The sequence below is a fragment of the Trichinella spiralis genome, assembly GCF_000181795.1.
Source record: "Trichinella spiralis strain ISS 195 chromosome Unknown Scfld4, whole genome shotgun sequence".
NCBI lineage: Eukaryota > Metazoa > Nematoda > Enoplea > Trichinellida > Trichinellidae > Trichinella > Trichinella spiralis.
This window is the reverse complement of record NW_003526943.1, coordinates 7,671,341-7,683,606: the sequence shown is the minus strand read 5'-3', so window position 1 is coordinate 7,683,606 and position 12,266 is coordinate 7,671,341. Positions and strand designations below refer to the sequence as shown.

Below are 12,266 nucleotides of genomic sequence, written 5' to 3'. Positions count from 1 at the left end.
GTTCGTTTTAATCTTGGGAATATTAAATCATCATTTTATTTTTAACGGATTTCAGCATGAAAACGATTATGGAGATCGAAGTCGAAGAAAAAATCATTTTAATCAATGGATGCTTTATTGGGGTTACTTTTGGTTGTTTACCATGGTGATTTTTTTGCTCACTTTATGGGCGACATTTTCTCATTTTATTGGTTGCTAAAATTAACTTTTTTTCCTTTGGCTCTTTATGCAAAGCTGTCGTGGAGCTGAAAAATTGTATGAAAAGCTTGTTAAACTTAGCTGCAATCAACATCCAGATCATACTGGAAATAAAACTGCCGACAAAGAATGATTATTCCTACTCGTATTATTCTGTATTGTAATTCATTTTAACTTGTTATTACTTTGACGTTTAATGCGTAAGCTTAAATTTGTGAAATTGATATTTATTTTATATGTTCATTTAATAAAATTATGAATAAATAAAATATCACTAATTTTTTCTGAAATCATTTTATTGTAATCTGTAGACTACAATTATTTGAAAATAATAATTCATAATATTTATTAACAGTATTTTATTTCTAGCATTAAATTTTAATGATATTTGTTTAAATGGAATTTTTTTTTACCATGTCTGTTCTTTCTCGTTTAATTCACAGATGTAAGTTTATGTGATCTACAGCAATATACTATGAATAAGGGCGAAAACTGTATTCGATTATGTGAATTAATCAGACAACTGATCGCTCAGCAGAGCAGCTGAAATTACATTTAAAGCAATTAGAAAACACACTAGAAAACAAAAATAGCAAATAATTATTTAGCAAAAGAACAATTGTAGATAAATATTTATAGAATAAATAAAATTGGATAAAAAAATTTGACCAAAATGAAAACAAAATTTTTAACAGATTTAACAAACACAATACCTACAAACAAGAAATACTGTAAAAAATTATAACTGCAGGGCAGAGCTGCATATGCGACCAGTTGTTAAGGTTCACATTATTAATTGCCAGTGCAATTGAAAAATTTGTATGAATGCTAATATGGTCTCATTTTTGAATGCTCATTTAGAGGAATTCTTATTTAATCTTTTGGTGAAAAGGAGGTATCCTTCGCACACTGTAAGCATTCTGGAATAAAATGTTTGGAGGGGTGCTCCGGTTCTGGATGAGCTTCTGATTCCCCTTTGGATTGCACGTTAGACTGCATGACTTTCGACTACATAAACGTGACGACCAATATGCTGATGTAGAGCAACGCACATTACGATTATATCATGATATTTTCATGAGGCAGCGAGAATCGAATCCTATGAGTTCAGCACGTCAAGCTATATGGCTTACCACCGTGCTACATGCATTAGGATCATATTTGATATTTTCATGGGGAAGCGAGAATCGAACCCTATGAGTTCAGCACGTCAAGCTGTATGGCTTACCACCGTACTACACGCTGCATGACGATTAATATCTTTCAATTCCTAATATAATTACGCAACGCATATTTACTACGAAACATTGCATTATTTATAAAATTTTACATATCCAATTTTACTATTATATTTTTTTGCATTGCTCTTATGTTCTTTTTAATTTTTGTGAATATTAAATTTTATCATTTTTATTTTTAATTCAACAGCAAATATTTTATAAAATTTGACAATTTTATTTTTTAAATGTTTTTTATCATTTTTTTATCATGTCAACTGCACTTGTTAAAAATAGAATGTTTATTGTGACAGTTATTTTTTAATCATTAGTCAAAAATGTTCACTTTACATTTGGCAAATATTTACCATCCCAGCTGTATGGAAGAAGCATAACAATGGGATGACCAATGTCAAAAGGACATTTGATCCTAGGCATTGATGATAGGCATTTAGATTTTACGAACAATTGTTAGAGCTTGTGTTAAAGAACTCCAATTCCTAGCGTTTGAAGTTAAACATTGTTGGCAGGAAAAATACTTCCCGCTTGGCAGAGTTTATTTAATATAAAAGCAGTAACAAATACTGCTGGAAGAATCGGCGAAAGGCAAGTAAAGCAGTACTGCTGGAAGAATATCTGCAGAATGATCGTTCTCCTTTGCATGTTTGAGATTCAGTAGATAAATTGTTTCTATCTGCTTATTACCAGGGTGATTTCATTCTCAATTGTTACAAACAAGCTACACTAGTAAGCTACATACCAAAAAATTCGGGGATTCCTATTGCCTCGAAGAAGGCTATTTCTGTTAGAATGTGGTAGAAATCGTTTAGAAAATACTCTAAATCGAAAGGCGGAATATTTATATTGTGAAGTTTGTTCGGGCATATGAAAAAGGTTATTAGAAGCGCTTAGGGGGCTCATACTGACACCTCATCGTGATAAGTCGACCCAAGAAAGATAAAAATAAAATGTTGTGAATTATGCTAGGTGCCGTGCTGCACAAAGCACGTCTACAAAATCTGTCGCAACTGTTATGACAAGCCAACCACCTCCACATAGAGATCATTTCAAATTCATCAACATGTCTGTATCAAAAATTATTATTATTATAATAAAGTGTATGGAAGCTTAAAAGTGCAAGTTCAGTTACATAACAATTCATTGACATAAAAGGCGACAAACTGGCATTTCGTAGTTGGAGTCATAACACCAGATCCCAAAATCCAAATAAATACATAGTCTGAAAAGACCATCTGGGGCATAATAGAGCGTACTGTTGCATCCTATGCAGCCGCATACCGCTGTTCTAAATATTCTCTTTCAGTGTGAACATTTCAGGCATTTGCTCATGTTATTTCTTTTTAGCAGTTTGTATCATTTTGTTTTCTCTTCTTAAGGAAATTTTATCATTTAAAAATATTTCATTTTTAGTTTTGACAAGCTGTAAAATGTTTTTCAAAATGCTGAAAATGATAAGCAATATTTTGATTTAATATATTTTAACAATCAACAGTTGGTGAAAAGTGATTCGAAACTTTCAGTCATCTAATTTCCTGACCGAGATGTGATACATTTATTCTCTCTATATAGACGTTCGATTTTACTAAATTTATTTCTGTTACATTCAACTGAAAGCCCATCTACCAATGCTTCTTAATTATTGCGCTATTGGTAGTGCAGCTGCTGGATAAAGCTGTTTATGTGAATATTTAAAATGTTTTTTATTATAAGGAATAAAATATTGCATGCGGCGAAAGAGCGCTGTCTGCTAGATGGACACGCGCCGTTGACTCTGCGCTCGTCGAGGCTAAGCTATTAAGCACGTAGCAGCTGTAGAACAGTGTACGTTGTAAAAGAGATAGCAGGAATCCACTGGTCGTATAAATTCCATACATCTCGGCAGATTCGGGATACGAACCTGATGGATCTGTAGAGCAGCATGCATTAGGATTACATTTCATATTTTCATGAGGCAGCGAGAATCGAACCCTATGAGTTCAGCACGTCAAGCTATGTGGCTTACCACCGTGCTACACGCTCCCCAATGAGTATTATCTTTCAATTCTTAATACAATTAAGCAATACATATTTACTACGAAATATTATTGAATTATTTATAAAATTTTACATTTTCAATTTTATTATTTATATTTATTACATTGCTCTTATATTCTTTTAAATTTTTGTGAATATTAAATTTTATCATTTTTATTTTTCAATTAAACGGCAAATATTTTATAAAATTTCATTTTTTAATATTTCATTTTTTCATATTTTCTTTCATTTTTTATTTTTCAAATTTCAATTGCTTCTGATGAAAATCTCAGTCTTTCTGATGAAAAGTGCTTCAAAATGAAAATTTCATTTTTTAATATTTTTTATCATGTCTGTTATCATGTTAACTGGACTAATCTATTTGAAATTTTGTTTTTATTTTGATCAAGTTCTTCTTTCATACTTATTTATTTTATAATTATTTGGCTTTGCTTGTTGTTTAGCTGATTTATCATTTCTGATTAAAAATGTATAGTATAATTCTTTGTATTATGATTTAAAAAGTACAAATATTTTAATTCTATTTTTGTTCAAAACAAATCTATTTATTAAGTTATATTTTATTTAATTATTTTTTACTGTTGTATTATAGTTTTCTTTTAGTGTTTTACTAAAATACTCAAAAATTATTATGACGTTTTAAATTTTTTACTTAATTATTAATAAAGCGTACTGTTGCATCCCATACTGTCATTGAAAATAATTTCTTTTACTGCGAGCATTTCAGGTACTGTTTTTTAACAGTTTATTTCACTGTGTTTTTCTAAGCAGTTTGAGCATTAGTAGTCAGTAGTCATTTTTTAAGTGTTAGTCCCTTTTGCTTTGAGCTTATTGTTACTGCTTTTTTGGAAAAAGGTTTTGACTGATTGGTTAGACTTCATTTTTCGAACCAAATTCCTTAACTTACTCTTCGTTATACTTACTGTTGTTTTGTTAACTTATCATTTATTTATTTATTGTTATAGTTATTTATTAACTTTATTTTGATGTCATTTAATTTCTTACAGTTTAATGTTGTTTACATTCAAATGTATTTACTTTTATATGTTCTAGAAATATGTCGATTGCGAAGCCACAGTTGCGTAATCTGAATGGAATGTTTATGCGCAAAGTAATTATTTCTGGAATCGCATTTTCTATGGGTTTGGGTTTCACAATTTGGCATTTGATTTGCATTCCTCGCCACAATCGACAACTTGAATATATGAAGTATCTTTTATTTTTTATATGTACAATTTCATTTTTGTTTGCTGAGAGAATTTGAATTTAATGTTATAAAGCTTTTGTTTTTCGATGTTATTGTGAATTCTGTATTTGCTGAATTTGAATTTTGCTAAATTGTACTTAACAGGTTGTTTTTAGAAATGCTGATATATACAAGATGGTAGAACACATGTGTTCGAAGAATTTGTTGCAATCTTGCCCGCAGAATTTGGCCGATCGTTTAAAAGAAGCTGGGAAACTGTAGAAATAATGATGTGCCTGATTTGAAAATTATTTGTATGTGACTGTGCTTTTTTATAAGTAAAGAGGCAATTAAATTTAAATCATCGTTTTATTGTTATTTTTTATGCAAGTTTAAAGAATGGAAATGGCTGATAGAATGCTGATAAGTAATTTGCTGGTAATTTCGTAAAGCAACATGAACTTGTTATGAATGACAATGATCATTCAGCTTAATATTTGTGAAGCTTTAAAAAGTAGATGCAATTTTATTGTCATTTCAAAGAATGTTGTATTAAAATAATTTTTTTCAAAATGATCGTCATTTGTTGTTATTTAATTCACGGTATGATCAGTGTTTAGGTGAATCTGATTCTCATATTACTACCACTAAAATCACCGTTCTCTTTGTTTCATGTTAAAAGTTATCTAAAGCAAGAAAAATGTTTTTTCACTCAATAAATTTATCCTTCTTTTAGAAAGCTGCTGACAATGTTCATTGATTTTATCATGCGAGATTCAAGTTAATTATTATGAATGCATGTATGATTATGAAAATATTTTGTCATTTTTTAATATAATAATAGCCTGCAATAAATAAAAACATATTTATGAGAATAATTAATTTGTTAAACATAATACTTGACAGATTCAGATGTAAAATCCTTTCAAACTCATCATAAAAACTCTTGAAGATTCTTACATTTCTACGTCGTATTTTTCTGAAATTACGTTGAAAAACTTTGCAATTTTCATGTGTATGTGCATGTTTTCAATTATTAGCTATTTTGGCTTTATTGCATTGACATTTCATTGCAAAATCTTTTAGTGAATTTTTTACATTATTATTTGTAAAGTTTTGGAATGAATAACAATTTATAACGTTGAAAAAGTAATAAACTCAATTCTAAATATCAATCACTAAGATATTATGTATATTATTATTATGTTTTTTCATCAATTAGTATATATGTTGAGTTTAATGAAGTTGCTCGAGATAAGTTTTGGAAAGTAATGCAATATTTTATTATTAATTAATATAGATTTAAATTTCAAAGTAGATTTTCATGTAGAAAATGATATAATGTTTGTTTTATCTGCTTGTGCCTGGCAAACTGAGAGAAATTTGAATAGTAACTAATATTGAGCATCAATTCGTACAGGATCGCTCAAATTACGTTCACAGTTGATAAACTCGACGCAATTCGTCAAAGCATTCTACAGAAATTGAATACCACATTTAAAATAAAATTTATTTATACTGATAATGTGTTATTCATTGTGTCAGTTGTCGTTCAGCTTCAACTAGCTCGATCTTTGTTCTAGCAAGCAATGAGATTACATTTTCTTCTCCATTTATTATTATTTCTCGAATTTTCCCATGCAAAAGAAGAAGAAGAAGAAGACCCAGACAAATGTAATTCACCCTTTTATTAAAATGTTAATGTACAATTTATATTTTGATTTTAAACTAACAAAAAAAATAATAAATGAACGATTAAAACTGAAATATTTCACACTTTAGCAAATGAGAACATTACTGATTTGTTGCCGTATCAAGAAATTTTGAATGGACTTGAACGATCACTTCTCGAAACCTACAACCATCACCACAGACCAGTGAAAGATGAAAATCAAGGATTAATTGTTTTATTTTTTGCCGTCATACAGCACATCGAAGAAGTGGTATGTTTGCCTTTTTCGCTTTACTTTTTCTCATATTAAAAGCAAATTATTGCTTTTAAAAATCTGCTTCTTGTTTGTATACTGCTTTGTTACGTCTCATTGTTTTTTGAATACTTTGATAATGTGGACGAAATTCATTTGTAAAAGTATTTATTACTGTTTAGAATGAAGAACATCAAACGATGACGGTGCACGGCTTTCAGTATTTGGTAAATTTAAAATTAAAAAATAATAATTTCATTTCCCATTTTGTTTATCATTGCAGTTGTGGAACGATGAATATCTCTCTTGGAATCCAGAACAATTCAACGGAGTCAACAGACTGCTCATGCATTCGTGGCATATTTGGAAACCTGATCTGATTCTTTACAACGCGTGCGTGTCTTTTATTTTTCATTCCAAATTCAATTTATTATTTGAGATTCATATTTTTTTAAGAGCAGGGCAAGCGGACGATTCAATTCGTTACACTTTTTATCAACATTCCTGGGTGGAGTCCAATGGTCGAGTGGAACATTTTCCGATGTTCAGGTACAAAGCGTCGTGCAAATTTGATTTCACCGACTATCCATACGATGTTCAATCATGCCCGGTGATACTTGGATCTTGGAATTACAATCTGAAGTAAGCTTAAACTGTGATTGTGTGTTTTAAAACTGTGAATCGACTGAATGTACGACAAGTCGAGCAAATTTAAAAAATTTACATGTATATTTATGCAATTTGAAAATGTTCATTGTATAAAAATTTTTAAAAGATAATATTGTTATTATGAAGGGAATTGGATATTCGTCCTTTGGATCGAAAGCCGATGTTGAATCTTTTTTGGGAAGATGAAAAAGTGATCGTAAGCGGTTGGAAGGTGATTGATGTACACATGAACGTCAGCTTTTGGAATGCGATGACCGATCAAGAACGAAGCCAATGGCCACCGGAAGAAGAGCACGCGTTGCATTTTCCACTGATTTACATTTGGATCAAAATGGAACGCTACGCACCACACTTTACAATATCCGTACTATTGCCAACGCTGGTAACCTCTTTCATAACCGTGATCACATTTTCCATGGCATCGTTCAACAAGGCTGTAGTACTGCTTGCGTTCAATCTTTTGCTGCAAACCGTCTTAGCCGAGGACATGCTATCTCAGTTACCGTCTAGTTCAGCCAGCATCCCTCGAATCGGTAAGAAGCTTTGAATAAATAATTTGTTGTTGTTTATTTTTTTTAAACAAATGAAATTGTTCAAGTTAAATATTTTGCCTTCAATCTGACCGCAACTGTGTTTGCCATGATGTCGTTGGTGGTGATTGAGACGGTGCGCCACGTTGGCCACGGTGTGAACCACTGCCGGATATTGGAAACGCTCTGGTCTCGCTTCTCTTTCCGGAGAAGCACGTCGTCCGGTGCGACCGTTGGCGTTGAAACAACTGAAGATCCGTCGTCGACCGACACATCCGCGTTGAATAAGGAAAATTCACGACCGCGAAGTACATGGGCGTGGCGGATATTGTCCCCGAACAGCGACACGTTGAATGTGATCAAAATTAGCTTGGCAATAGCACTGACAACGTTGTATTTGATAATGATGATTGCCTACTTGCGCTAACAGGAGCAAAGCAAGCAGAAATCTGCCGCAAAGCAAAGAACAGCCACTGGTAACAAAAAGCACAAAACCATAGTACAGCAATAAAGGAAAAATCGTTTCATTGGTAAATTGTAAAATTGCTTGCATTCAATTGTAAAAAGCGTCAAACGAAAATTTTCTCCTCCTTTTTCACTTTGCCTCTGATTTGGAAGAATTGAATATGAAATTGTAAATCATATATTCATCTTTGTACTTTCTCCAGACGATGATGTACCTTGAAAAATAATTTTGAATTTATATTTTTATTAATTTTTCCATTTCTCACTTTCCATGATCTAATTCTTGTTTGTCCAATTGGATTTTAAAAGTTCCTCTAGTAAACGCCCAATCGTCGCAGCCCACGACTTCTTCAACTCTGTAAGAAACTTGGTGTTTTTTTTCTTCAGATTCTTTTTTCAATCTATTCACAATTTCTAAATGAGAAAAATATAAAAATGAAATACAAAATATGATTTTTTTAATTTTCATTAAAGTAATCAAAAGAAAAATTTGTTGTTTGTTTATTGGATAAAACTGCTTATTGGATAAAATAAGCATTAGTAATCCGTACCTTCTTTGGAATTGACAGTTTTTCCATCTGGAAAAATGACTTTAGCATTGGTGGGATAGAAGAAGCCGTCAAGCGAATTCCAATTGGCACTGATCAATTGTTTGCTGTAATCTTCAATGCGCTTTTCCAGCTTTTCACGAAGTTCCTTGTTGATCAAGCCTGAAAATTCCAATGGGAATAGTTTCGGTTGTGCTTGAAAATTCAATTTCCACCCCTCATTTATTTCTGCATCATTCACTGCCATTCAATGCAATAAATTACAATGCTTTGAGATGAAAAAAAACAATTTTACACTTTTTGATGTGTTTCAAGTGAAAATTATTTTTCCTTTTTTTTCATTGCTCAACATCGTCGTCGATTGTGAAATTCAATTACATTCTGAGATATTTTAAAATGAACAAATCAACTCACAGCATGTGAAAAATTTTTGTTTTAAACACTAATTTGAATTGTAACTTTATTGAGAAAAATAAAGCAAATGTTCAAATTTCATTCAGTAATAAAATTATATCACTTTTTGCAAGTGAATAATTTGCATTTGATAAAAGTATCGTCAGTAATCGATTAATTTAATTAATGATTTGTCGAATTACATGATTTGATTTTAAAATTATTGTCCAGTAACAACAAAAATACATCCTGAACTTTAACAAAATTGTATTAAAAAAATATTCTTTTAAATTAATATAAAAGAAGAAAAATTTGTTTATTGGACTATTTTTTTCGCAATTTTTCTGCACGTTTGCATCAAAATTTTCATTCAATAGTGGATATACTTTTTTTTTTGTTTGAACTGCATTGATGATTGATTAATAATGCAGAAGATTAAATTTTAAAGAAATTAATGACAAAATAAAGTTCAGGAAGTGCAGATTAATATGCTTTTTTTTAGAAAATGGTCAACTTTAATGCATAGCAAGAAAAAAATTAGCAATAAATAAATGAAAACACACTTCTTACCTGACATATTACTACTGCTGAGAGATTTGAATGTATAAAAGATAAGCAGAGAGAGAGAGAGAGGGAGAGAGAGAGGGAAAGACGGAGAGAGGAGAGAAACTGGAGGAGATGTTTGTGGAAATAATGATGGCTGTTTTCACTGATTTCTTCTTCTTCTTCTTCTTCTTTTGCTTTGATAAACTTCACCGGCTGCTTCTGCTAAGCAACAATGAATCAGAACTCTCCTCTTTACACCAGTGCTAATATGAAGAGCATCGACGAGTAAGTGCATCATTATAAGAGCAACACATGCTATTCATTTTGCAAGCAAAATTCATAGGGCATTTTAGAGAAAAGTGTTCCATCATTATTTTATCATGTTATATTACATTAGATTATATTATATTCTTAGTTGAGTGAATTTTCCATCATTCGTCGACTCATTTGTCGAATCAGTCAATTATCGACAGTCGTTTATTGTAAATGCTTGTTTTCTATGCTTTTTTAACGTTTGAAATTTGTGAAAATATTTTCAACATTTGATTAATTTCTACATCCATGTTCAAATAATATATATACTTATAGATGTTTTTCTTATTCTTAAAACTCAATTCAAATTTAGCTTCACTTGCTTTAATTTATCAATCTTATTATTATATTTTAAAAAGAATTCAAAAATAAATACTTTTATCATTATAAGTTCATTTATTCAAGTTGAAAATTTTATGCTCTGAATATGCCAGATTTATTACAATTTCATTTCACACTGATGACTTTCAACTTTCTTCATTCGAATATTGATGATCTGAAAAAATGCATTCTTAAATTTTTCAGAACATTTTTGAAAAATAAACTATCATCCTTACTTCGTTTAATCACAAAATTAACATCATTTATCGTTAAGAATAAACATCTCAAACAAAAAGACTACATCAACTATTCATACAAAGGCATATCGTAAAAATTTGACAAGTATTTTTTTCACTACTTTTTATTGCATAGGACAGAGTTCATATTCAAATATATATATCTATATCTATATGCAAATTATAAAGAATTGCTTTAAACTTTGCAGTGCGATAAATAATGACAGGCACTATAAAAAATAACATCTCATTATAAAACTTCAATGATAACTCTTCTTGGCACTACTTCTTGGCAATTCAACGTTGGCACACCGATGCTACGGCTGGATTATTTCGAAGCAAATCGCACATAAGTCTGCTGCACATTTTCGAGACTTTTTCACAATACTCCCTGTAAATTTCCCCTTCGGTCTGGAGAATAGCCAAAGCGACAGCTTTCTGGAATTTCATATTCTTATTTGGATTGTAGTACTTTCGAAAACTATTCCTGAACGGTTCGATGAATTCAACGTCAACGCGGATCTCGATGGGTGGCATTTCAAAAATCTCCACTATTGCAAACGTATTATCCACCAAAAGCGACACTTTCGCCGGCCAGTAATTTCTTTCATGCATGGAACGTCTCGCCCAAACCAAATCTCCTTCTTTGACCGAAGTAACTGAAACAACTTTACCCTCTGCATATAATATACAAACTGTACATGTATATCTATAAACTCAAATGTTCAAAGATTCGTACCATTTGCGCAACAAGGACAGTTCAACTTCGAATGCGATTTGTTCAAATTTCTTTTTGGCCTGCTAGAAGTGAGCTGTTCATTTCTCACAGCAAGTGCATTTGAACCGGTGACTGCGTCCATTTTTTCATTTCCAGCCAATTCTGCCGATGTCACATCACCACGTAATTCATCTAAATCTATTACTATTTATTTATTTAAAATATAATATTTTTTTCAAATATACAACTCACCTGTATTGGCAACTACATCCATTTTTTCATTTCCAGCCAATTCTGCCGATGACACACCACCGCTTGGTTCATATAAATCTACTAATTTTATATTTAAAATATATATTACTATAATTCTTTTAGAAAAAATATACAACTCACCAACGATGTGGTTGTCATGGCTCCTTTCAACTGTAACTAACTCAGTCGATGGCACATCTTCCGTTTGTTCAATGCCATCTATATTTTTTAATTTAAAATATAAATTATTATCATTTTCTAAAATATACAACTTACTTGAATTCGAGGCGATGTTCATCTTTGCATTTGCAGCTAACTTTCTCAACGCCAAATCCCCACTTGTTTCGTTTAAAGCTGCAAATTTTTTATTTAAAACATAAATTATCATAATTTTTTTTTCAAATATACAACTCACTTGGAGTAGAGACAGTGTTCATCTCTTCAACGATAACTATCTCTGCCGACGCCTGACCATCATTTGATTCATGCACAGCTACATCTTTTTTATTTAAAATATAAATTATTATAATTCCTTTTTCAAATATGCAACTCACTTGGAATGGAGACAGTGTCCATCTCTTCACGATAACTATCTCTGACTGACGCTTGATCTTCATTCGTATCCTTCACAGCATCTTCTATTATTGTTTAGCAATCGGCGAGTATAACTCCTGTATACTAATATACCCCGCCCC

The 12,266-nt window shown here is 31.2% G+C and overlaps 4 protein-coding genes across 4 annotated transcripts; 2 read left to right on the top strand and 2 right to left on the bottom strand.

The window, feature by feature from the left end:
- Positions 1 to 55: 55 nt before the first annotated feature.
- Positions 56 to 573, top strand: Tsp_01877 (hypothetical protein; the record flags this gene model as incomplete). The annotated part of the gene is made up of 2 exons (XM_003377643.1): positions 56 to 145; positions 568 to 573. Coding segments are annotated over 2 exons (96 nt in total), but the record flags the coding sequence as incomplete, so codon positions are not given.
- A 2,809-nt stretch (positions 574 to 3,382) lies between these two features.
- Tsp_01878 (putative neurotransmitter-gated ion-channel ligand binding domain protein) lies at positions 3,383 to 8,207 on the top strand. The gene is made up of 10 exons (XM_003377642.1): positions 3,383 to 3,429; positions 4,524 to 4,679; positions 4,833 to 4,934; positions 5,393 to 5,436; positions 6,439 to 6,599; positions 6,764 to 6,808; positions 6,865 to 6,974; positions 7,038 to 7,223; positions 7,377 to 7,783; positions 7,849 to 8,207. The coding sequence occupies exons 1-10, from the start codon at positions 3,383 to 3,385 to the stop codon at positions 8,205 to 8,207; spliced, it is 1,617 nt and encodes a 538-aa protein (XP_003377690.1).
- A 168-nt stretch (positions 8,208 to 8,375) lies between these two features.
- On the bottom strand, positions 8,376 to 9,040 carry Tsp_01879 (hypothetical protein). The gene is made up of 3 exons (XM_003377641.1): positions 8,797 to 9,040; positions 8,512 to 8,659; positions 8,376 to 8,460 (listed from the first exon to the last, which is right to left on the bottom strand). Exons 1-3 carry the CDS (start codon positions 9,038 to 9,040, stop codon positions 8,376 to 8,378), a joined length of 477 nt encoding a protein of 158 aa, XP_003377689.1.
- A 1,443-nt stretch (positions 9,041 to 10,483) lies between these two features.
- Positions 10,484 to 12,206, bottom strand: Tsp_01880a (hypothetical protein; the record flags this gene model as incomplete). Its single annotated transcript, XM_003377640.1, has 8 exons — positions 10,484 to 10,540; positions 10,914 to 11,278; positions 11,341 to 11,511; positions 11,572 to 11,649; positions 11,713 to 11,790; positions 11,848 to 11,925; positions 11,987 to 12,064; positions 12,126 to 12,206. Coding segments are annotated over 8 exons (986 nt in total), but the record flags the coding sequence as incomplete, so codon positions are not given.
- Positions 12,207 to 12,266: the final 60 nt, after the last annotated feature.

What these genes read in the sequence shown, in the direction of transcription:
- Tsp_01878 (XM_003377642.1), top strand. Translation starts at nt 3,383, where the DNA reads ATGAGGCAGCGAGAATCGAACCCTATGAGTTCAGCACGTCAAGCTAT. An exon ending in CGACAACTTGAATATATGAA is followed by an intron (nt 4,680 to 4,832) that starts GTATCTTTTATT and finishes GGTTGTTTTTAG; the next exon opens with AAATGCTGATATATACAAGA. An exon ending in TTTTATCATGCGAGATTCAA is followed by an intron (nt 5,437 to 6,438) that starts GTTAATTATTAT and finishes TTCACACTTTAG; the next exon opens with CAAATGAGAACATTACTGAT.
- Tsp_01879 (XM_003377641.1), bottom strand. Translation starts at nt 9,040, where the DNA reads ATGGCAGTGAATGATGCAGAAATAAATGAGGGGTGGAAATTGAATTTT. An exon ending in AACTGTCAATTCCAAAGAAG is followed by an intron (nt 8,660 to 8,796) that starts GTACGGATTACT and finishes TTTCTCATTTAG; the next exon opens with AAATTGTGAATAGATTGAAA. An exon ending in CAAGAATTAGATCATGGAAA is followed by an intron (nt 8,461 to 8,511) that starts GTGAGAAATGGA and finishes TTATTTTTCAAG; the next exon opens with GTACATCATCGTCTGGAGAA.